Raw genomic sequence first — 24,815 nt, 5'->3', positions numbered from 1 at the left:
ATGTCAGAACTTCTTTGGAATGTTGATTTTGTTGAACTCTTTTTCCCTTTTTGTATTCTTTGTTAAATGGAATGGCCTTCTGGGAAGGGGATACATTGAGAAATGTCATTGATGTAAAAACAGAAGATACCAATAAAATGTACTTTTTAAAAAGAAAGATAAGTTCAGATTTCAATAACAAGGTGCTTCGGTAAAACTTGCCAAATAAATTTTGAAGAAACCTAGGATTTAATTTGTTGAATTTAGTAGATAGCTAGCAGCTAATGGTAGATTTGTACTTTTTAAGAACAGGGAGGAAAAAGGACTATCTATAACCTCTAATAGCCCATCTTAATCCAAGAAGCTTAGCCAGTAATGGAAGGTGACCAAAAGGTCACATTCTAGAATTCCCAGAGCTGCATGTTTCTTCCTCCATCACTACTCTCACCCCCACCCCCAACTAGCTGTCTATTAAAATCTGACTGCAGGAAATCAAAGAGGGAACAATACTGGGAAGGCAAACATGACACAGATCTTTATTTTAGCCTTTCTGTCTTAAGAGTCTTAACCTTCTTTTATTCTTCTTACTAATATATAAGTTGTGTTACATACAAAAATTAAAGTGAGATAACAAGCAATAACATCTTCATCTTTGAATGATAGCCATGTAACTGAAAATAACATTGATGCTATCTGTTAACAGAAAAGCTCATATGGACAAATGATTACCTCTTAAGGATTTCTGAATCTCATCAAATTATCACAAGTTAAAGGTACATTTGATATTTCTCTAGTTGACAATCTGATAGGAAACTTGAAAATGATTTCTCTGTGGACAGGCAAGAAGGAAGGCTAGCGGGGATTTTAATCCCCCTTTGAAGAGGATTCACTGTGCTGTGAGCAGCATGTAGTCACATGGTCCTAAATGGCTATCTGTTGGTTGGTGACCCTATTCAGTGCAAGAGAAAACAGATGTCTGATCATCCTGCCAAGTCCCTCTCTTGCATTTTAGGAACTGTTCCACACACACAGGGAGGTTATTGTTGATTTCTTTCAGATGATGGTTGAGCGCTTTACACCTCTGAGCACCACTTTTCAACTTAAGTGAACATTAGTACCCATTTGTTCCTCTCTCTTATGGCCAATGTGGAATCTACTTCTTTACTTATTAGAGAAGCTGTTGAACTTTTTTCATGTCTGGGAAATGAAGGGACCCTTTGCTCCCAAATCCCTTCTATTTTTAACAACTACCTATAAAATAGAGGATAGCATTATGTTTTAAAATATTCCCTACATAATAAAAATAGAGTAGTAGTTGTAATTTTTTTCTTTTAAAAATGTTTGTTTTAGTATTAATTTATGGAATAAAATGAGTATTTTCATAACAACATAAAAAAGATGATTGCAGATGAAACTGCAAATGAATTATGTTCAATTTGCTATTCCTTTAAATATCTAATAAAATTATCCTGCAGTTTTTTTTTCTTTTTCCCCCTCTGCCCCTCCAAGATGCCAACCAGTTTACACACACAAAATCATTCTATACATACTTCTATTTATCAGTTCTTTCTCTGGATATAGATAGCATCTTCCATCATACATCCTTTGTAGTTAATTTGGCTATTTATAATAATCAAAATGACTTATTCACTCAAAGTTCTTAAAACAATATTGCTGTTAATTGATTTTTGTTGTTTTTAAACGCTCAATGCAGTTTGGTAAATTAGATGTTAAATTAGACAATACTCCTTTAAGTTAATTGGACTTTTTTTTTAGAAGGAAGAATACTGAAGATTCTAATTATTTGAGAAAAAAAAGAGTACCTACACTTAAGATAATTGTAAATGTGGTTTTCTAATTGAGAAGGGTTGTCAGTGTGCATCATAAATGGTTTGGGAACTGAGCAGAGTTTGCTTTTTTTCTTAGTTTAATGTACCTCAGTGCTTGAAAAGGCGCTTTAGCCTACTTCAAGTAAATAGTTTAGAACTAATGAATTCTTACTATTTTTCTCCAGTGATTTTAAATATTGAACTTATAAGGTCTCTAAAACTCTGAATTCTTTTAGTGACACATCAGGATATTTGATATCCCCTGAGGAATCTTGCATGATTGGATACAATCATGAGGCTTTCTTGATAGGATTAGGGACCTTGGGCCAAATGAAAGTTAATTTTTAAGAAACAGTGATTATGCAATGCAGAGATGAGGAGAGTACATTCTATAATAGAGTGGCATATGCAAATACCTATCATACAGGATTTTAATAAGTATTTTAATATCCCTTGAATAGGAAGAGGACTACTATATATATCATCCTTTTCTAACTGCAACCAAACACTGGATACTTTTAGTGACAATGTCAGTTGTCTGGGCCTGGTCATAAAGTCCACCATGGACCATTCCTTTAGAGAGAACCCTGTGTTGGTTGGTTGGTTGGTTATTTGGTTAGTTGAAAATCATAAAATATGCATTTAGAAGTCATAGAATTTTAGAGTTCATAAACACGGATTTTCAAAAACTGCAAAGATTCTTAAAGACCATCCATCACCTTCATTTTATAGAAGAAATTTGAGGCCCAGTAATATGACTTTCCCAAAGTCCTATAGCTAGTATGAGGACAGAAACAGGACTGAAATCCAGGTCTTTAGACTCCATGTTCAGGACTCACATTCACTTTGCAATAACACATAGATATGTATCCTTTCATCTCCAAAATATTTCCACTGTCTCAGGAAGCCAAAACTCCTAAAGGTATTAGCAGGGAAGTTTTGGGTTTTTTGGGGGGGTAGGGGGAAGAGAAATAAGACTGTTTTCTTGAAAGGCAGTCTTCTGTCTAGCATAGATTCAGATCCTATGGTGGTGTAGAATTAGTTGTAGGACTTCTTGTTCAGTCTTTCACTTGTGTCTAACTCTTTGATCATAGCATATCATATGTTTCTGTCCTCTAGTATCTCCAGAAGTCTGTCCAAGCTTATATTTGTTGCTTGCATGATACCATCTGTTCAACTAATCCTTTGCCATCCTCTTTTCCTTTTTTGCTTTCAACCTTTCTCAGCATCAGGGTCTTTTCCAATGAGTCCTATGTTATTAGGAGGCCAAAGTATATAAGCTTCAGCTTCAGTATTTAACCTTCCAGTGACTAGTCTGAACTAATTTCTTTAAGTATTGATGTCTCTGATCTCCTTGCTGTCCAAGGAACTCTGGAAATTTTCTCTAGCACCATAATTCAGAAGTGTACTTTTGACAGAGCTCAGCTCTTCTTTGTGGTCCAATTCTCACAGCCATACATTGTTACTGGAAAAACCATAGCTCTGACTATACAGACCTTTGTAAGAAATGTGATGTCTCTGCTTTTTAGTATACTCTCCAGATTTACCATAGCTTTCCTTCTAAGGTCTTTTAATTTCGTGACTACACTCACCATCTGCAGTGATCTTTGAGTCCAAGAATATAAAACCTGACACTGCTGCCATTTCTTCTCCCTCTGTTTGCCAGGAATTGATGGGACCAGTTGCCAAGATATTAGTTTGTTGGGGTTTTTTGTGATGTTAAGCTTCAAGCTAGCTTTTATACTCTCTTATTTCACCCTCATCAAGAGTTTCTTAATTTTTCTTCACTTTCTGCCATCAGAGTAGTATCATCCATACATCTAAGATTATTGACATTTCTCCTGCCAATCTAAATTCCAGATTTTGATTTGTCCAGTCCTATTTATTATTAAATAAATAAGATGACAATATACAGCCTTGTTCTCATCTTTTCCAGCGTTAAGCCAATCATTTGTTACACGTTCAGTTCTAATCTTTGCTTCTTGGCCTGCATACAGATTCTTCAGGAGACAAAGTAAGCTGATCTGGTATGCCCATCTCTTTGAGATATACCCTATTCTAAAATTTCAACCTCAGTGATCCCCCCTACTGTCTTATGACTAGAGAGTAGGTTGACAGTGTTTCCCAAGAGCCTCACAGATTTACATATTCTGTTGCATGACACATCAGAATATTTGATATCCTCTAAGACTGGATGAATGTTGTTGAAAACAGTTATATAGATGGTGCAGCAAATAGAGCATTGTGCTGGGAAAAAGGAAGACTCATGTTCATGAATTCAAATCCTGCTTAGGCACTTAGTAGTTGTGTGACCCTAGGAAGTCACTTCACCCTTTTTCCTCATCTGTAAAATGAGCTGGAGAAGGAAATGGCAAAGTATTCCAGTATCTTGGCCAAGAAAACAGAAATAGAGTCATGGAGAGTTAGACACAACTGAAACAACTCAATAACAAAATTTCAGATTATTCATTTTGTATATTATACAAAACTTACTTCACTCAGTCAGGCAATAAGCAATTATTAAGTACCTTCTGTGTGCTAAGTACTGGGGATACAAAGACAAAAAACAGTCCTTGCCTTCAAGGAGCTCATGGTCTAATGGAGGAGATAACAAGCAAACAAGCTATATACAGCATAAATAGGAAATAATTAACAGAGGAAAGGCCCCACAAGAGGGCTGAGGGATGAGGAAAGGCTTCCTATAGAAGGTAGGATTTTAGTTGCGACCTAGAGAGATTTAGAGAAGCTAGGAAGCAGAGATAAGAAGACAGAGCATTCCAGGCATGGGAAGCAATTAATGAAAATGCCCAGAGCTGAGAAATAGAGTTTCTTGTTCATGGAACAGTAAGGAGGCCAGTGTCTCTGGATTGGAAATTACATGATGGGGAGTATGGTGTAAAAAAGACTGAGGATTGGACCTACTTTATGATGGGCTTTCAGTGCCAACCAGAGTATTTTGTATTTGATTTTGGAGGTCAAATGGAGACACTGGAACTTACTGAGCAGGGAAATGATATGAACAGATTCCTGTACCTTAGGAAAATCACTTTAGCAGCTGAAGAGATTGAAGTGGGGAGAAGCTTATGGCAGTCAGACCCACTAGCCAGCTATTGCAATAGCCCAAACATGAGGTGTTGGGGCCCTCCACCAGAGGAGTGGCAGTATCAGAGGAATGTATTAGAGAGATGTTGCAAAGGTAGAACCCACAGACCTTGACAACAGATAGAATATGGGGAAGAGATGAGGTAAGAGATAGTGAGGAGTTGAGGGTGATACCTAGGTTGTGAGCCTGGGGCACTGGGAGGATGGTGGTACCCTTGACAGTAATAGGTTTAATTTAGACTAGCATGAACATGAAACTAGTCATTTTTTGTAAAGTCAGACATACAAAGCATACCAAAAACATTTTCACTGTGTTTTCCCAAGCATTCTACATTTAGAAATACAAACTGCTTTAATGAATATGATATTAACAAGACTAAAACATCAATTAAAGGTTTTACTATTCATGTTTATTAAAGGGGAAACCATAAACCTGCATTCTTCAATATGTAAAAATGTAATAATCTAATAGATCTAAGAACAAGTTAATTCTAGAATCATTAAGATTATCCTAATCTCAAAGTTTTAGTGGTAAAGTGTGAATTTCTTAGGAAATATTGCTGATCTAATCTAAGCTTTTTCCCTGATGATTTTGAATAATGCCATAATAAATATTCATAGAAATTTCAGTCTCTTAAAAGATTCACTTTTATGTCTTTGGTTTTTGCTGATTCTTCTGTTACAAAGAAAGAAAAAGATCATTTGTGATAATTTGTCTTAAGGTTTCATTCTACTGTTTGGTTTCAATGTTATATGATAGTATTTTTGGCCAAATATTTTAATCTTACACAACTTGGTTGAAATTTTCAGGTGTTGGTGATGAATCTGTTCCAAATATCCCCTTTCCCATTTACTTCTAATTAATCAGAATCCAGAAGGTTTGAAAATGACAAAAATTCCAAATGGTCAGACAGGAGAAGTATAACCTTAGGGGCTCCAAGTGACCTGATTCAGAACTAATCTGTGACTCAAAATTCAGCAATTATCAGTAATTGCCTATTATGTACAATCAAAACTCTCACAACTGTATGCTGGAATTGTGCACCTAAAAATAGCAGAACAGAGCTTGGTTATTTTTAGATAAACAGCTCCAGCAAATAACATAGAAGAGTTGTCCTTCTGCAAAGATATCCTCTCCAAATTAGCAGTGCCTTCTGGACCTTCACCTTTCATTGTTGCCAAGATAATGGCAGTAATGTGAGGTCTGAGCTGACCTATCTGAGAGAATACCCATGTTTTCAAACACTATTTTCAGCAAGCAATCGACAGCATTGGTCAACCTGTAATTTATGTTACCAAACTACATAATAGGGAAAAATCAATCAAGCATTTATTCAACACTTACTGTGCACCAGTCACTGTGCTAGGTGCTGAGGATATAAATAAAAAGAACAAAACAATCCATATTCACAGGAAACTGGCATTCTATTGGTGAAGTCAACAAGCCATATATAAAAATATATATGAAAGAAATGGGACTAGGGATGATTGGAGTTGTGATTTTATTCCCATGTAGGGACTCCTAGATAAGGAGTCACTCTCAATGCAGATCTGCACCTACTCTGAAACTTATAGTCTTAGATAGCTGCCTGGACTGCTGAGAAGTTAAGTGACTTGCCCAGGGTCACACAATCAATTATGTTTCTGAAGTAAAACTTGAACACAGATTTGCCAGGCTGTGGACAACTCTCTATCCATTATACCCTACAGTCTCTTGCTAAATAAACCTAAAGTAAATAAATACAAAGTAATTAAATTGGTAAGGCACTTTGAGATGATACACACTACCTCTTGCAGGGTTTTGGGACAGGAAGGGGTGATCTGGAAAGGCTAGAGGAAGAAACAGATATTTGAGCTCTGTTTGAAGGAAGAAAAAGAGTCTGACAGAGTTGAAGAACCATGCATTTTAGGCATGGCAGTAGCAAGTGCAAAGGCATGGAAATGAGAGATAGAGTAGCTTACATGAGAAACAAAGAAAAGACCAATGCAATTAGATAACAGAGTGCAGGCTAGAGATTTATTATCCAGTGAACCTGGAAAGATAGATTGGGAGCAGGTTGAAAAGGGCTATAAAAACTGAGCAGATTATATTTTGACTTAACACAATAAAGAACCATTGAAGTTTGTTGAAAAGGAGAGTGACTTGGGCAGATATACATTTAAGGAAGATTACATTATTAGTAGAGTGTAGGATGTTGTAGAGAGGAGATAAGTATAGTTATAATGTCATTATTTGTGTCACAGATTTCATATTTACTTTTCTTGAGAAATTAATGAGCAGCTCTGTTTTGTTTCAGCAACAGGAACAAGATCCTACAAACCTGTATATTTCTAATTTGCCTCTGTCCATGGATGAGCAAGAACTTGAAAACATGCTCAAACCATTTGGACAAGTCATCTCTACAAGGATACTGCGTGATTCCAGCGGTACAAGTCGTGGTGTTGGCTTTGCCAGGTATGGTTTTTTTTTTTCCTGTATGTTTCATTGCTATGTCTGCTGTTTTATGTACTTTAAGGAAATAAAATATTACCTTAGTGGATGTCTCAAAAGAATAACTAGAAAAAAGGGAGGAAAGCCATGACTAAATTCAGGGGGCACTGATTTTGATCTTAAAATATTCTTGTATGTTCTCAGATATTTTAAAATTTCCCAGCAGGACTTTTAAATCTGAGAAGGCAAAGTGTTTTGGAGGTCACACTGGAGAAAAGTTTCCTAAAAGTAATTTTTTCCATTTAAAAGGTGGTCATCATGCATGAACACACGTGTACACACACATTTCAGATAAATATTTTTCCTTCTTAGTGGATAGACATTTGTCAACAGTAATAATAGCTGGCATTTATGTAGCATTTTAAAGTTAGCAAAGCAGTTTGCATGCATTTTTGGATTCTGTTTAAGCCTCATGGCAACCTTATATTTTGAAAGAACTCATTCTAAAGAGGTAGAAGTCAATGCTCAGAGTGATGAAGTGACTTGATCATGCTTACACAGGTAGGAAATTTCAGACGTAGGTTTTGATTACAGGTCTAGAAGTCCAGCACTCCATCCACTATGCCTTGCTGCCTCTCAGTTAACTTTTTATAAAACATTTGATACTTGCCAGGTGTGCTGCCGCAAACCTATAATCCCTGCTACTGTGGAAAGTGAGATTAGTGTATGCTTGAGTTCAGGAGTGCTAGACTGCAGTGGGCTGAAGCCAAACAGTTGTCTCCATTAAGTTTGTCACCAATATGGTGAGCCACTGGGAAGGATGAGAGCCACTATTTCACTAAGGAGAAGTGAACCAGCCCAGTTTGGCAAGGAGCATGTCAAAGCTCCTCTGATAATCAGTAATGGGCTGGAGCCCATGAATTTTCATTGCATTTCCAGTCTAGGGTTTAAAATAGGGAGATCTAGTCTCAATAAAATAAAACAAAATAAAATAAGTAAAAAATTGATTCCTTTTGATGAAAATGAAAATAAAATTCTTAAGAAAAATTATTAAGATGAGGAACTTGACTTTTTAAATAGTATAACCCAAGTATAGTTTTCTCTGGTATGTAAGGAAATGCTAAACGAATCTGCTAATGTTATCAGATAGTGAGTAAGTTCTCCATTTTTTAGAATACTCATTTCATTGTTAGGGAGCAGCCTTGTACTTAAGCTGTTGGGAATTGATATGGGAGTAATATAAATTCATTAGCTCACTTTGTTAGTGCGTGTTGTTCAGGTCATGTGGGTTTGGTTCATGATTCAGAAAAGCTACTGCAGCATTATCAAGCAATCAGAAAAAAAAATGGATGCGATTGACACCGTTGAGAAACAACCAACACTTTGATTGTGCTAACAGAGCCTATGCCAAAGGATCCTTCAGGATTTGGTGGAGCTTTAATTTAATGTTGGAGCACTACTGATGCAGATGGACCTCCAAATATAACTTAATAGATGACCTTCTAGAATTGTTGTGGCTGTTCAGTTCATCACCCTGTGGCCAAACTGGTAATGAGTCTATCTGAACTTAGCTTCTCTCAGTGTAACTACAGAGACCAGAAATACTCTCCGTGTGGTCTGTGGACTACTGGGGAGTTCCAAAGACTCTTTCGGGAGTCTTATGAGATCAAAACTATTTCTGTAATTATACTAAAATGTTACCTGCTTATTAAAATAATCCTTCTATTTCTAACTACATATCTGTAAGGCTGGATTTCTTCATATACTTGAATCAAAACCACACAGTGCAACAGATTGAATACATAAGTGATATAAGAATCCCATCTCTTCTGCATTAATCCAGACATTAAAGAGATTTGCAAAAATAATGCCACTTTCTCACTTTTTTAAAAAGTTTTTTTTTTTATTTAAAAGTTGTGTTGAATTTGTCACTGTTATGCTAAATTAATAAAATTTTTAAAAACCTAATATGGTGAATATTGATAGATATAATTACATGATAAATGAAAGCTCTTTGGGATCCTCAAATATATAAGGATCTTGAGAGCAAAAAATTTAAAAACATCTGTTACCAATTTTCAATACAGATACCAATTTTCAAAGAATTCAAATACAAAAATAATGCTAAAAGTACACTGGATACAAATTAATATTTATTATTTAAAAGGTGCTTTGGGCTCATCAGTTAGAAACAGCAATTATTTTTATATAACTGTGCATGAGCATTGATAGGCTTTAATCTTATAAACTACCAAATAAACCAGCTTTTATTTTATTAGAATTACATTTTACCAGGGCATACCTATTTATACTTAATGGCATTCACCTACACACAAAACAAAATTAAAAATAAAAAGATATCTAAATATTTACAAAGTGTTTTGTATTTATATGTCAATAGGATGGAATCAACAGAAAAATGTGAAGCAGTTATTGGTCATTTTAATGGAAAATTCATTAAGACACCCCCAGGAGTTTCTGGTATGTTATCTAAAATTTTATCAGCAACATCTTTTATACTTCTGTACATTTCCTTGATATAGGTTCTTCTTCATGAAATACATTAAGTAAATTTAGGTATATATTTTTAAAGTTGCTTGTTTTGAACTATCAATTAGAGTTTTTTTTAAAAAATTCGTTATTAGATCTGTTTTATTAGTGAAAGTATACCCTAGAAATACCATATTTCTATTTATTTTCATACCTTATTACCACCAACACTGTGCTATATATATTTGTAATGTTAATGTAAGGTTAATAGTGGGTGGGGGGAAGAGTTAAAGATCTTCCATACCCATTAATAGGCCTCAGGTACCTTTTGTTAATTTCTAATGCGGCACTGGGTCATGAGGGTTGTGCTCTCCAGCTCTAAAAAGTACATATGTACTCTGAGGTGAGGTTTTACTTTGGGGTTTACTGTTTGAAAAGTTTAAGTGCCAGATAAGACTCTGGGTAGCCACTAAGAAGCTCCCTAGCTTTGAAAACCTCGATGTTGGTGCTCCTCTTTCTGGTAATGATGTATGTATCATCTGTGGTCAGGCAGTTGGAACCCCTGTCTGTTGGTCTTTATTTCTCTGTATTTTCTCTGAAGTTCAGGGTGCTGACTTTTTTCCCCTGAACTAAGTGAATGATATATGTGCCTGATTAAAGTAGATTGCTGACCCCTCAAAAGTTACTTTCCTTTTAGAAAAGCAGATCTAAACACCTGTACAGCAGTCTCTTCTGTGTATGCCGGGGTCCTTGCTATCATAATAATACATGGAACTTCTTAGGGCACAGTGGATAGAGCAAAGGACAGAGTCATGAAGACCTGAGGTAAAGCCCTGCAGCAGACACTAGCTGTATTACTCTGGGGAAGTCAATTAACCTTTATGTACCTCAGTTTCTTTATCTGTAAAATGACAATAATAGCACCTACCTCACAGAATTGTTGAAAGGATCAAATGAATTAATGTGTATAAAGTGCTATCTGTATAAATGTTAGCCATTATAATTCCACTTCAGAGTTTTTGTTTCTAACTAGTGGGAAGAAAAGTTCATCAAAGGTCCTCTACTTCGCGTATTTCAATGGTAACTGTCATGCTGCTTTGTTATTTGAGGGTCCTAAAATGGCTGAAATAGAGAAAGAAAGAAAGAAAAACAATATCGAATGTTTTCTAGTTTTCCTTAATTTCATTCTTCTTACTGTTCAATGTAAGGTAATTGATTCTCAGGATTTGCTTGTAACTTTCTTCATACAGCTGACAAGGTTTTTATCATTTGTCACATCACTATCAAATATACTTATTATTACCATTTAACAGATTCCTTTTCTCCCTGCCCAGGTATTATCAGTAAGAATGGAATAACTCTATTGAGCACACCTTATATTTATGACTAGGCCAAACATTATTAAATACATTAAAAAAAAAAAAAAAAGCAAACACTGATGTATTTGGTTTTAGTGAACCTAACTAAGACTATTAAGTAGCTTTTGAAAAAGTGAAGTTCTGGGTCACTTTATTTTACTAATCCAACTCTTATAGTATTTAATGGGGTCCTATTTCCATTTTCAGTGAAATATATAGGGAGGCATTGAACCCTGCTGAAGAAGAGAGATTCAGGTGAATTGGGGCCGAAAGTTATGGAAATAAGCAGTCATTCCAAGGATAGTCATGTACAATTGTTTTTCTGTGTTTATTTTATTAACTCTCCAAGGTTCAGTTCCAGCTGAATTATCAATGACTGGATTTAGGGATTCACCTCAGGAATTTCAACATCCCAATGAATTTCATTTCAGAAAAAAACTGTAAATATCTAAATGACACAGACCACTCTTAGCCGTGAATTTCTGAAATTTGACAGCTACTGCAGAGTATACTTCATGTATCTACTATGTTGAACTCTGTGGCTACAGACACAAGTCTAAAATATAAAAAAATTAAGAATATCAAAAATTTTTAAATTGTTTTAAAAAATAAAGTTTCTGTCGGTATTTAATAGTTTCCGTGAGCACCATCATAAAATAGCTTTAATTAATAAATGAATAAACAAAGTGAATCAACCATAACCACATTTCCCCATCAACAGTGATTGTATTTAAAGTAAGAAAATAAAAACTTGTCTTTGCATATTTTGAAATTAGCCAACTGAAGTTCAGTACCAGAGGAATATCATAGCCAGGCTTGTAAAACTGGAAGCTTTTTCACAATACTCTCAGCCCCTCAGCTATACAAGTTTGAAAACTATTAGCTCTTGGCTTTCATGTCTCTGAACTCAAACCTAAACTGAAACTCTTCTTTCAAAGCAGATCCTGCTTTTGCATTTATCGTAGCATACAGTAGGCATTTAATAAATGCTTGTTGATCTTTTGTGTTTATTGACACACTTGAGCAGTACTCTAAGTTTGCTCTTTGCTGACATAATTCCTTTATTCCTTTGGTTTTCTTTTCTTACTCTTAATGTTCATGGAGTTTGAAAAATTTCAGAGAAGATTTGAATCAGGTACTGTTTTGCTTTTGCAAGGCAAGGAGGGATTTAATGATTTGCCTAATGTCACACTGCTAGTAAGTGGCAAGTGCCTGAGGCTGGATTTGAATTCAGGTCCTCCTGACACCAGGGCCCCTGCCTCTAAATCACTGGGCCACCTAGCTACACCCTCTACCCCTACCTTTTTAAATTGAATCATATTTTGTGTCCCAGTGAGAGGACAGTTAAGTTGTCTACTCTCTGCGTGGGGTGAGCAGTAGCTAGTTGGGTCCAGAGTTAGGGTGAAGAAACTGAACAGCCTCCTTTCCTAATCAGGTCTTCATAGTGTCATTTCACTGTTTGTTAAAAATTAATTCTTCTAACATCAGGCAGATGTTATTTATATTCATATCATATATATATTTATGTTAACATATAAACATAAAAACACATTAACTTCAAAGCCTGATATCAATTACTTCTGGATTATTGACACCAGTATATAGAATAAAGTTGATTATTCTGTTTCCCAAGAAGCAGATTAGTACCAAGTATTCCAAAAGCATTTCAATAGCAGTAACTATGTTTTGTAAACAGTCAAGCCATTCTCTCACCTCTGAACTCTTACAGACTGTTAAGGTCGGTACCAAACAATTTAGTACTTAATGGCATACTTCTTTGCAATGCAGACAATCTGTTCATATAGTTTAGTTTTGTCTCCTCAGTTTGAACGTAAACTACTTAAAATTAAGGAGCCTGTTTTTAACTTTTTCTCTCCCTAGAGTGTTTATTGTACCATACAAACACTTAGTGAATATTTAATCAATGCTTGTTAATTAATGGATGGATTAACTTGAAATCTTCCACATACCCTGCGAATTAGAACTGCAAAGTTGTCTTCAAAAGACCCTGCAGATCATACTGTAATAATCTGGAAGTCATAGATCATACATAATTAGAAAGTCCCTTTAGTAACTTCCATTTTTCTCCATCTGGAGCAAGCACTTTTTATCCCAATGGATTCCTTGTGGTCCAGAAAGTATAACAAAAAAAGAATTGGATGGCATACTTCTCCCCTCAATATTGTTTCTTCTTAACTGCTGTACTCTGGAATTTAATTTTGTAGTACACTTCATGTTATGTGAATGTTTAGTGTTCACACAAATCAGCTGTAATTTTTCTGGTGTTGAAGGATTTTAAGAAATATAGATAGTTGTTCCCCCTTAGAATTAAGTAAAAAAAAAAAAAAGAAGACACATGCTATTGTTCAGTAAACCTGTATTTCAAAATATAATACTTGATGCAGACCTGCTACTAGGTACACCATATTTCAAAACCTCAAAAAAATCTACGATTTCATCCATTTAAGGTCTCACAGAGGTCTCTAGACCTCTACTAGAAATCTGTCTAGGTTGATGAGTCTTGAAGAAGGTTGTACTCGCCTTTTTTGAGCAATGATAGGTCATTGTTGTAAACCTTTAGAAGAAAGAAGGAAACAAGCATTTGTTAAGTGTGTACAATGTGCTAGGATCTGTGCGAAGCACTTGATAACAATCATTTGATCCTCACAGCAACCCTGGGAAGTGGGTGCTCCTATTAGACCCATTTTAAAACTGGGTGAAGGGAAAAAAGTTAAGTGACTTGCCTGGGGTCACACAGCTCGTGAGAATCTGAAGCTGGATTTGAACTTGGATTTTCCTAACTCTAAACCTAGAGCTATCTACTCTGCCACCTAGCTGCTAGAAGAGGAATACCCTAATGCCACAAATAATACATCTGCAGATCTCATCCATGTTATCCTCCCTCAAAACAAAGTCAACTGCAAGTCATGTCATCATTTCTCTGATGGCATGGTCTTCTTCAGCAACGAAGAACAAACATACACGCATACATTTCTACCACGAGTGTACCCTACAAACTATCAACACTTTTCTGTGTGATTCTTTTTCTTATCTTTCAATAAGTCTTCCATTATCAGTTTTCCTGTTGCATGGGAGGCTTTCCTCTGGGCCTTTTAAAATTTGGTGGACAGCAATACAATATTCAGGATATCTATATGTTGTCTCTCACTGATAAGACATGGCCACCTTCTTTGCCAATCCTATATTTTCTGAATATCATTTTTATGCCAGTTTTTGCATGTAAATCATTATTGGTTATGTTCCACAGCTGCCTTATACTCTCCATGTGTCTCTTCCATTGCTCTCTTTGTCCATTTTGATTCTTGTGAGGTTATGGTGTTCCATAATGTTGTATGAGGGATAAGCTTAGAACTCTGATGAAAAAATTCTCTATCATTTTTCAAATGAAATCCAGACTTGTTATCTTCATCTTGACCTGATTTAAGGTTTATCTATCATCATGACCTACAAAATTGACCCAATGTACTACTTACTTATCTAAGATAAAAGCTCACAGATTTAGAGCTAGAAGGAACCTAACAGGTTAACACTCTCATTTTACAGATGAGGAAACTGAGGTCTAACAGATTAAGTGATTTTTCCCTAGGTCACATGGGTTAATAAATGACCCTCCAGCATCAGATACATTCTGTCATTGGATCTACCCGTAATGCTTTCTTAACTTAATAGAACCCATCAGAACATATGTGGCTTCTTTAATAACATAAGTTTGCATCATTTGCATAAAACCAAATACTGTTTGCGTCCATTTCTGTGGTATCTATATTGTTGCTAATCTACTGGGGGTGTAGTTAAATGAAAGGAAGAAAAACACTTGAATTTACTGGTATTCCCCAGTCCCCAGAAGACCATTGCAAGTGAACAACTTTAAAACTAAATTTTTCTTAAACCTCATGATTCTTAAACTATATTGCAAATAGCTGAGATTAATGTGAGCCCAGTTGCTTAGGTCCTTGAATTTTCTATTTTTCTTCATATGCACCACCCTTTCAGACAAACAATTAACAAACATTTGTCAAAGTGTTTAATAAATGTGCTAAGTGCTAGGAGTAGAAAAACAGGAGTGAAACAAAATGAAAGCTTATTGAGGGTAGAAACTACTCTCATGTACATGTAGGGTGGGGACAAGGTAACCATGAATGAGAAGGACCCGGGAGCTGGAGTGTTGAGAATGAGACAAGGCAGAAAGAACTGCACTGCTGGAGGTCAGTGCTGGAGCTGAGTCTTGAAGGAAACCAGGGATTCTAAGAGGTGGAGTTAAGGAGGGAGAATATTCCAATCACAGGAGCCAGACAGTGTAGAAAGGCACACAGATAGGCAATGAAGGTTAATGCAAGAACAGTAAAAAGGGGTAAATATGGCTGAACCATATAGAGTGCAGGAAGGGGGGAGTAGTATGTGAGAAGACTGAAGAAGATTCAGGAAGTAAAGAACTTTAAATGGCAAATGGAGGAGTTTGTTTCCTCCTAGAGGTATTCAGACCTATTGGCATTCTTGAGTACAATGGTGGCAATGTCACACCTGCCCACTCTTCTTTGTCACAGACTTCTTTGTGAAACTAGAACAGGAAGCTGCTAGTCAAAGTATATTGCTCACATACCTTTCTTCGACTAAGACTGAATGGATGCCATTAGTAAAGTGTTTTCTGATATAAATTTAATATTCTATATATACACATCTGTGGGTATGTGTGGGTGTGTATATATGTAAATTATTTTTTTTTAATTTTTAAAAATCTTAAAGCAGTTTGTAAGTGACTTATGGTCCAATGTAAGCTTTTTCTAAAGTAGGTGTAACCTTAGCCTGTAGCAAATTTTTATTCCAAGTCACATTCATACTGCTTGTTGACAAAGTAGATGATGTAGTAGGAACCTTATCCTTCCCACCTTCCACTCTCCCAAAATAAGGTCCACATTTTCTTAACATGTTGAAACATTTTTCTATACCAAGGATTTACTACAATTTAGCTGCTGGCTAGCTTGCAGTAAAAGTCAGACTTATTTTGAAATCCTTAAACAGAATACAAAAAAGCTAAAAGCTTTAAACAAGTTCACAATTTGCGTTATGCATTTTGAGCCAATCCAGAAGAATCCTACAAAGAGATTTTTATTGTCAACTTAATTACTTGAAGGTTAAAAATATTGATAGAAGGAAACAGAATGATGATGATTTCTCTTTTACACAAAATGAATTTAGAAGCTAGGGCTGGGCAGTTTTAGTTATGTAGAGTAGTAGTCCAAATTGCAAATCCTGTTATAGGCCAAAACAAGCCAACACAGGACTAAGATTAAGAGATTTGTCTAAAAATGATCTTACAGTGCCTCTTTAGAGGAGAATGCAGTCTTTGAAAAGTATAACAGAAATAAAACATGCTTTCTGGTGCCTCACTACTGCATAAAACTGTGCTATTCTAGCATTTCCTTTATGCCCATCTGTTCATGGCTCTAATAATAATTTTAAAAAATTTTACATTTAAATAGTGCTTTGAAGTTTACAAAGCACTTTTTTTACGGTTTTGTATTTGAGACAGTTTATTATAAGTTTTGGTCCAGTCCATCTGGAGTTATCTTTGTGATCCTAGTGAAGTCTGTAGGTAACCTTGAAAAGAAAAAGGAGAAAATAAGTCCTTGGGGGAGAAAAGGAGACTTTTCATGGGAGGGAAGGACATGACAAAGTAGGAAAAGAACACATAAAAAGGGGACCAAAAGTAAGTCAAGTATTCACCAAGGTACTTTATGCCCAGCATGGCGCTGCTACTCCTTATGTATCCTCTGCTGCTCTGTGTCTGCCTTTGAGGAGATCATAGTGGGATTCTAATGTGGCTCTGCACATGTGACCGCTCACAGTCTGAACTTAAGTATTTAGCTTGTTTTAGGTATGCCTCCTATGGTAATTCTCTGGTTGCCTTTGACTTCTCTAACTAGGGTTTGGGCTTGAATGGCACACAGTAGAGCAGCCCTCAGAATACCATTCCTGTTAACTTCCATCTGACCTGTCTTCACACGCAAACTGAATTGGGACATTGTCTTTGCCAAAAACCAGAAAAATAACTCTGGAAAAGAAAAATAATTGTTGTGCTAGAATGAGTGTTTTTGGTTTTTAACATTTTCATACAGTGTGGAAAGTTTTTCAAGAATTTTTGGCTCCCTTAATGCCTCAGTCCTCATTGTCTACTTATTTTTTATAAAATGGAATTGCTTGGAAGCTATAAAGGAAAATTTATACTTAAAGTCTTTTAAGACATTTTCAGAATATTTAGGACAGTGGTATTAAATCTTGAAGTTAATAATGCTCCTCTGAGTTCTTTCTTAATACATTTTCAATTTGTTTAAAGTTACTTGGATGCATTCAGTTGTATATGCTTGAGATAAAGCATTTCTTTACTCGTAAATTGGTTCTAGGTATATTGTTCTTTACCTAGGGTCCATAGATATCTCTTGGGGTGGGGGGAGCAGAGAGTAGATTTCATGATTTCATGGGTAGATTTCAGGAAATCTGTGAACTTGGCTCAGAAAAAAATGTCTTCCTTTTCACTAACCTCTAATTGAAATTTGGAATTTCCTTCAATTACAAACGTAAGCAAGAAACATTATTGTGAAAAGTCTACAAACTTCAGTGGGCTGCCAAAGAAGGAGAGGGTCTTTGACACAAAAATATTAATAACATGTTATTAAAATTTTATTAATATTGCTACTAAAATAATGATACGTACATTTGTATACTCAGGCAAGTTCTTCGTAATTAAGAGTTCTTTATATGTATTATTTCATTTGATCTTCACAATGTGTCCTGAGTAGTAGACAGCACAAGTATATTTCTCATTTTAGAGATGAGGAAAATGAAACTCACATAAGTTGTCCCCAGTCACACACAGCTTATAAGTAGTATAGACAGGATTTGAATCCTGGTCTTTTTGAGTATAAATGCGTGGTACCCTACTGCCTCCTTCATAAGTGAAATGTGTGCTTAAAAAAAGAAGCAGGGTTTTCCAAAAGAGGGTACTCTTGGGTGTTGCCCCCTATGTACCTGTATGTTCTGCATGTCCTGCTCTGCCTGTGATAAGACAGCTGTAAGCAATTGTTATAATTAAAAACATCCACCTGTAGTCAGGTTTTTTAGATGCTCAAGTAACACCCTTTTGCTATCAGGTTCTGCCAGATAGAAGCAGTAAGTTGCTGAGCAGGGTTTTATTAAAAGCATAAAGATCTTGGATGCAAGATGCAGGTGTTACTATAAAATTGGAGAGTTTTTTTCCCTACTCACCCCCATCCCCTTTTTTTGAAAGAGGATCTTAGGCAATACCTTTAAAACAAAACTAGCATTTCAACTTTCATTATTCACTAAGTCGTTGTGTTAAGGTACATTGCTACTAGGTTTATTAAATCAGTAAATACTAGAGAGAAAAGTCCTGTAAATCAAGCAAACAAAAAGAGTCTCTTGATAAAGATAACTTCTGCACAATCCAGAACACTACAGAAATGAAATACTCTTATAAATGATACATGAGATATTGGAGGCTAGCCAATTTTACAGGATGAATGGGGTTGAAAACACTGCATGAGGGCAAAGAAGACAGAGTAGGCTAAATTGTAACAAAATAGGTGTGGGAGGAAGAACATCTGTCTAGAGAAAACACGACTTGTCATGCTATTTAGTTACAATAACAGTTTTTACCGAAACAAAGAAGGGGTTAAACACAGTTATCGGAAACAGAACTGGACCTCCCTGGCAGCATGGAACAAGATCAGGAAATGATGTTATACAAGCAGAAGAGGGAATGTATTTCATGGATCCTAGGATAGGAATTTCTAAAAGCAAATTCCTTGTTGTCACATAGTGGTCAGCAGAATAAAAAAAAATAGAGCAAACTAGCTATGTGGTAAACATCCACAGAATGTAGTAATTAAGGCACTTTGAGAATAACAAACATTGTCAGAAAGAAAGTGTTAATTACGGTTGCTTTGCAGAGCATTATTTCTGAAATGATGGGAGTCTGAAACAGCTTTTTATCAAAGGCAGTTTCAGTTTTACAAATGTTGACTGGGATCAAACGCTGCATAGCTGGAAAATGGGAGTTTCTAAGTAATAATTTGTCTTCAACTATAATATCTGCCAGTGGCTAATAACTGGAAAAAGCCTTGAGAATCACTGATTTAGGACACAACCACAACATGAATATCAGTCTCTTACATTAAAGAAGTACTCAGAGATCCTTGGAACAATTGATTTAGATAAGCGAATAGAATTTCCAGTAGAACATATCATGAGGTTGCCATCGTTAGTCAAAGCTGGTATTTTTGTGGTGTTCATTTTTAGCCTGCCTATTAAAAGAGGAGATTTAAGTCAAATTTGCTATAACATTTCAACTAACAACATGGGAAAGAAAAAGCTTACTGGAAATGTGTAGTGTTACCATGTGACATCACCCATTATAACTGAATCACTTTGGATGGAATTTTTAGTGCCAAACAAGTCAAAAAAGTTTTGAAAAACTATATTGCCACCAAAACTGCTTTCAGAACATTCTGAAGAATGAAATGGTTTGATCATCACAGCTTACTCTCTTAAGAGGTGCCAACAGCATGTACAATCGGTATCTTGTTTTTGTGGTATACAGTCTAAGACATTTAACAAACATCCAAGGTTGTACTACATTATTCTGTGCTTAGGAGGCACATTGTCCTTTATTTCTGTTCTTAAATAGATAACCTTTTATTCCAAATTGAAAAGGAAAGCCTTCTAATCTGAACCATGACTAAGATGCACCCTTTGCTTTTCAAAGTAATCTTCTGCTCTCAGGTTTTGCAAAACCTTGAAACAGGAAAGAGAAAAGGAAATTACTAAACAATGAAATATAAGCCCTCTATATTAGCAGTTGTTGTAGTTACTATACATCTCTTTTTAAGAGTTTTTATTCCATCCTTTTCCTGCTCTCCAGCTCTGAGTTCATGGAGATTTTCTCTACCTCAGAGCTTTACTCTGTTCTTTTTAGGTCTAAGGATTTTATCTATATTATTTCAGTGTAATCTCCTTTTCCATCTGTCTGTAGAGGGTAACTATCAGTTAAGATCACTTAGCTACCCCACAAGTCTCATTTGCAAAAGTCAGCCTTCCTGTTTATTTTCTGGGTTAAGACCCTTCAGAATAATTTTGGACCAGAGAGAAGAGGTAGCTAGGAGACCTTGAATCATACATACTTGTCATTTCTTTGTGTAAAATATTATAGCCTAGGTATATTCTGCATAATTTATGTAGATACTTGGTTATATGCTAAGGCAGGCCTACACCACCTGCAGCCTCTGGGCTGCTGACAGCCCATGAAAATGTACAGGATATTTTCCTCTACATTTTTCATGGGCCGCCCAAAATCCTTTAGCAGGCTACAGGTTGTGCAGGCCTGTGCTAAGGAAACCAAAAACTACCCATCATATCCATAAACTTTTTGTGAGCATTATTTTGTAAACTTTATGCAATAGGGTATAGAGTTGATAAGCCAAAGCATTTTTTAATTTAATTACATACAACAGATAATTATTAATTGCCCAGATAATTATTAATTGCCTACTGTATGTAGAACACTCTGCTCCGGTCCTGCATCACCATCTTATTCTTACATGATTTTCCATTAGATGTCCTATAGGCAATCTCAAATTCAGTGTGCTGCAAAGAAAATTCGTTAGCTATCCACCCAAGCCTACCGTACTGAAGGGAAAGGGAATAAGCATTTATATATAGCACCTACTATGTGCCAGGCATTATGTTAAGTGCTTTAAAAATATCTCATTGATCTGCCTGTTTCTTCTTTAACAGTATTACCATATTTCTAGTAAGTTTGAAACTCCAGTCATTTTCACCTCTTCTTCCTACACTGTGTCTAGCATTGTCTAGTTGCGTCAATTCCATCTCCACAATTTCTCTCTTATCTGTCTCCTTTTCTTGTCAGGTGACCACTGCCTCAGTCAAGACCCTTATCAACTCTCCCCTAGAATATTGTAATGGTCTCTTAAATTTTTTCTCAACTCTCCCTTTTCTGTGCCATCCTCTGTACAGCTGCCACAGCGATGAAACCAAACTACTGATTGGCCGTCTCATACTTTTGCTCAAAGAGCTCCCATTACATCCCCACCCCCATACCATTAGCCAAGGAAAAAAAATATAAACTCTTCTGTATAACTTCTAAAGCTTTTCACAGTGAGGCTCTGACCTGCCCTTCAAGACTGTTTTCATATTATTCTCCCTTCTGCTCCATTGCATAGAATACCATTCCCCTCATCTCTATCTGTTAGAATTCTCCGTTCCCTTCAAAATTGTGGTCAAGTGCCTCTTCATGTATAAGTTCCTTCTGTGTACCCCAGATGCTGGTGACCCCACTTCCCAAATTTATTTTGTATGTATTCTCTATTATATGCATATAGTTTGTTTTCTACCCACAGAGCGTAAGTTCTGTTAGGGTAACAACTATTTCATTTTTATCATTATATTATTGCCTGACCCAACCCCAGGCGTATAACACATGCTTATGAATACTTGATGATTTATTGATTGCTAGATGCTAAAAAAAAAAAGAGGACTGATAAAGTAACGGTAGTAGTGATGGTGATGATGATGATGATGATTCAGTACTTAGAAAGTCCATGATTCCATTGGTATAGATTATTTCCACTGAGACCAGTCACTATTCCCCTATGTTTTAGACAGTTTTTATGAATTTATTTGTCTCCAACCTTAACTGATGGCTTATTGCCCAGCCTTCTGGTAGTGACCCTTACCAAACAGCTAAGTTGGTTTTCAGTCCACAGATTTTCCAGTTGGGTAGGACCTCTCAAAGTTGATACTCCACTGACCATATCTAAGGTTACTTCCACGCCATATTAAGTATAAGGATAGGACTTCGTTAAATAACAACAATGCCTGACATTTATATGGTTTTTAATGATACACAAAAGTACATAGAAATCATCTCATCATACAGGTAATGGGGTACAGAAAGTTATCTGGCCCTACAGGACAAAAGAGAAGATGAGTACAAGGGAAGGGAGGGATGATGGAACAGAGGGCAGATTGGTGATAGGGGCAATCAGAATGCTTGGTGTTTTGGGGTGGAGGGAGGGGACAAATGGGGAGAAAATTTGGAACCCAAAATTTTGTGAAAACGAATGTTAAAAGTTTAAATAAATAATAAATCATCTCATCTAATACCTTGATTTTACATTGTCTCATTTCATTTTTTACAACTACCATAGTGGAAAAGAATATATGTACATGCACTTTGGGACCACAGCAACTTGACTGATTTGTACCATATGCAACAGAATTTCTACACCCAGATGAAGATTTTTCTCCTTCAGAGTAGTCACCTTGAGAGACTATATTTATTGCAACAACGATGCCATTGCTCACAGCATTTAGAGACTATTCCTTTAATTTCCCAAAGAGACTTCAGGATTGTTCTTACGAATATCCTCATCACAGATTTTGTGCCTCAAGGATTCATTTGATTTCTGCAGAGACAAAAGTCATTCAGAGCCAAACCTGATGCATAAAGTAGATGAACAAACTGTGTGATGTCATCACGGTGTGAGGGCGACAGCACAACACAGTCACAAGAGACTACGTTTAGGTTTGTAGCTGGAGGAAACCCATGCTGGGTTTGTAGTTGGAGGATTAGAACTTGAATCCCAGGCCCACCACTTACTACTTGTGTGACCTTGCATGGAGGAGGAGGAAAGGGGGAAGGAGCTCAGTTTCCTCTCTGTAAGATGAGGTGATGGTTAATTTATATGATTCTTAAGGTTAGCTAGAAATCTATGATCCTATGATCTTAAGGCACAAATGATACGTCACTATAAAGTGAAGTCACTGATTTCTTCTGCAGGTCTTGAGTCTGTTCCAAAAGAGTTCTTCCAAAAATGTTTGAACAATGGACAGGATTATTGGAATAAACCTTTTTACCTCCCAAGGTGACCACTTTGAAGGATGACTTTCATTTGGGAACATAAACTCTGGTGTGTTTGTTTCCAACAAATAAATATCTTATTACTTTAAAGTCAGATGACAGACATTATACATTCAGTTTGTTTGCTTGCAATCTGTCTTACCCTTTATTTTCTGACACCATTCTCCCTGCTTTCATGTTAGCAAAAAATAGAAGCAAAGTAATAAGGTGGCACCATCAGAAGGATTTTGATTTCCTTTTATGTATTAAATTTCATTAAAAAATATTTTGAGGTAGCAGACAGAATTTATTTGAACTTTATTTCTAGAGTGGTGTAAGACATAACTTGAATGATTTTTATTTAGATTTTAGAGGGGGACAAATCTCTGCCTTACTATCTGGTTTTTTTAAATAGTTTTTTTTTTCCAGTTACATGTAAATACAATTTTTAACTTTCATTTTTTTATATAAAATTTTGAATCTTGAAGGAAGTCACAGAAGCTAGGTAGTGGAGGGGAGGAGAAAGAACATTCCAGTCATGGGGAATAGAAAGTGTAATGGCATATAGCTAGAGGATGAAGTGTCTGTTTGGGGAACAGCAAGTTGGCCAGTGTTCCTGGACCATGAAGCACGTTGAAGGGGAATGAAGCCATTATAAAAAAAACTCAGTTCATCGCAGTGATAACATCATTAACTCAGAAACAAAACATTTGCTTAAAGATGAAAGCAACGATAATCAATCACTCACAGTTAACCCAGACACCTGGATCATATTTTCAGACCTAATAATACACATAAAAATACACATAATATCTTTGGAGAAGAATTGGACACCTGCTTACTGAAAGCTATGAAAAGTACACATCAGTGAGGACAACTGATATGCTTGGAGCAACTCGTGTCTCTGGAAATTGAGGCAGAGTTTAAGTGACTTGCCCGGGGTCACACAGCTAGTAAGTATCTGTAGCCAGATCTGAACTCATGAAGTTGTCTTCCTGATTCCAAGCCCAGTGCTCTCTCCACTGTATCCTTTAGCTATCCTCCTTCCTCCAGACGCATGTTACATTCACCATACCACCTAGCTGCCAATTACAATGACAAACAGTTCCCTTTAAGCTATAGAAATGGAAAGATACTCAAGTTAGTTCTCTAGGCAAGGCAGATAAACCCAAATTGACTGCATTCTGCATCATACAATCAGCTGTCCTATAAACATCTTGTTCCAGCAATGCCATGCTCATGGCAAAATCTTCTTTTCCCCCTCCACTTCTCCTCATACCAGAGGGGAACAAAGGAATTTATCCAGGGTCACACAACTAGATTGTGGACTTGAACCCAGTTATGGCTTGCTCTTTCACTTCACTAGATTAGACCATCTATCTCTATACTATATAGAGAATGAGGTGTATGGCGTATTCAGGGAGAACTAGCACTTTTAGGGTGAAGGCTTGCCAAGCCCTTTTCAAGGCTACTCATTCACCTTGGGTGTCGCCCAACTCTCACCTGTGGTTCCAAGAAGCTGGAGCATGCACAGCAGTCAAACCTAGGTAAAACCATCTCAGCCTATGAACTCTAAAGGAGGTTGAAGGTAACCAAGGTCTCAAACCCATCGATGAGTTGGGGGGTGGGGGGTGTATACCCCAAGCATGTGAAGATTTCCCCCAGTAGAA

The 24,815-nt window shown here is 36.3% G+C and overlaps 1 protein-coding gene across 4 annotated transcripts in view; it reads left to right on the top strand.

The window, feature by feature from the left end:
- Positions 1-24,815, top strand: part of RBMS1 (RNA binding motif single stranded interacting protein 1) — a 257,959-nt gene that overhangs the window by 205,004 nt on the left and 28,140 nt on the right. For all 4 annotated transcript variants that reach the window (XM_072612138.1, XM_072612135.1, XM_072612136.1 and 1 more), the window contains exons 5-6: positions 7,208-7,365; positions 9,743-9,822. In XM_072612138.1, coding sequence (XP_072468239.1) covers positions 7,208-7,365; positions 9,743-9,822 — 238 coding nt within the window. The remainder of the gene's footprint in view (positions 1-7,207; positions 7,366-9,742; positions 9,823-24,815) is intronic.

Source organism: Notamacropus eugenii, chromosome 5 (genome assembly GCF_028372415.1).
Source record: "Notamacropus eugenii isolate mMacEug1 chromosome 5, mMacEug1.pri_v2, whole genome shotgun sequence".
Lineage (NCBI taxonomy): Eukaryota > Metazoa > Chordata > Mammalia > Diprotodontia > Macropodidae > Notamacropus > Notamacropus eugenii.
Note: the sequence above shows the minus strand (reverse complement) of the source record. Positions and strands in the feature narration are given on the sequence as shown.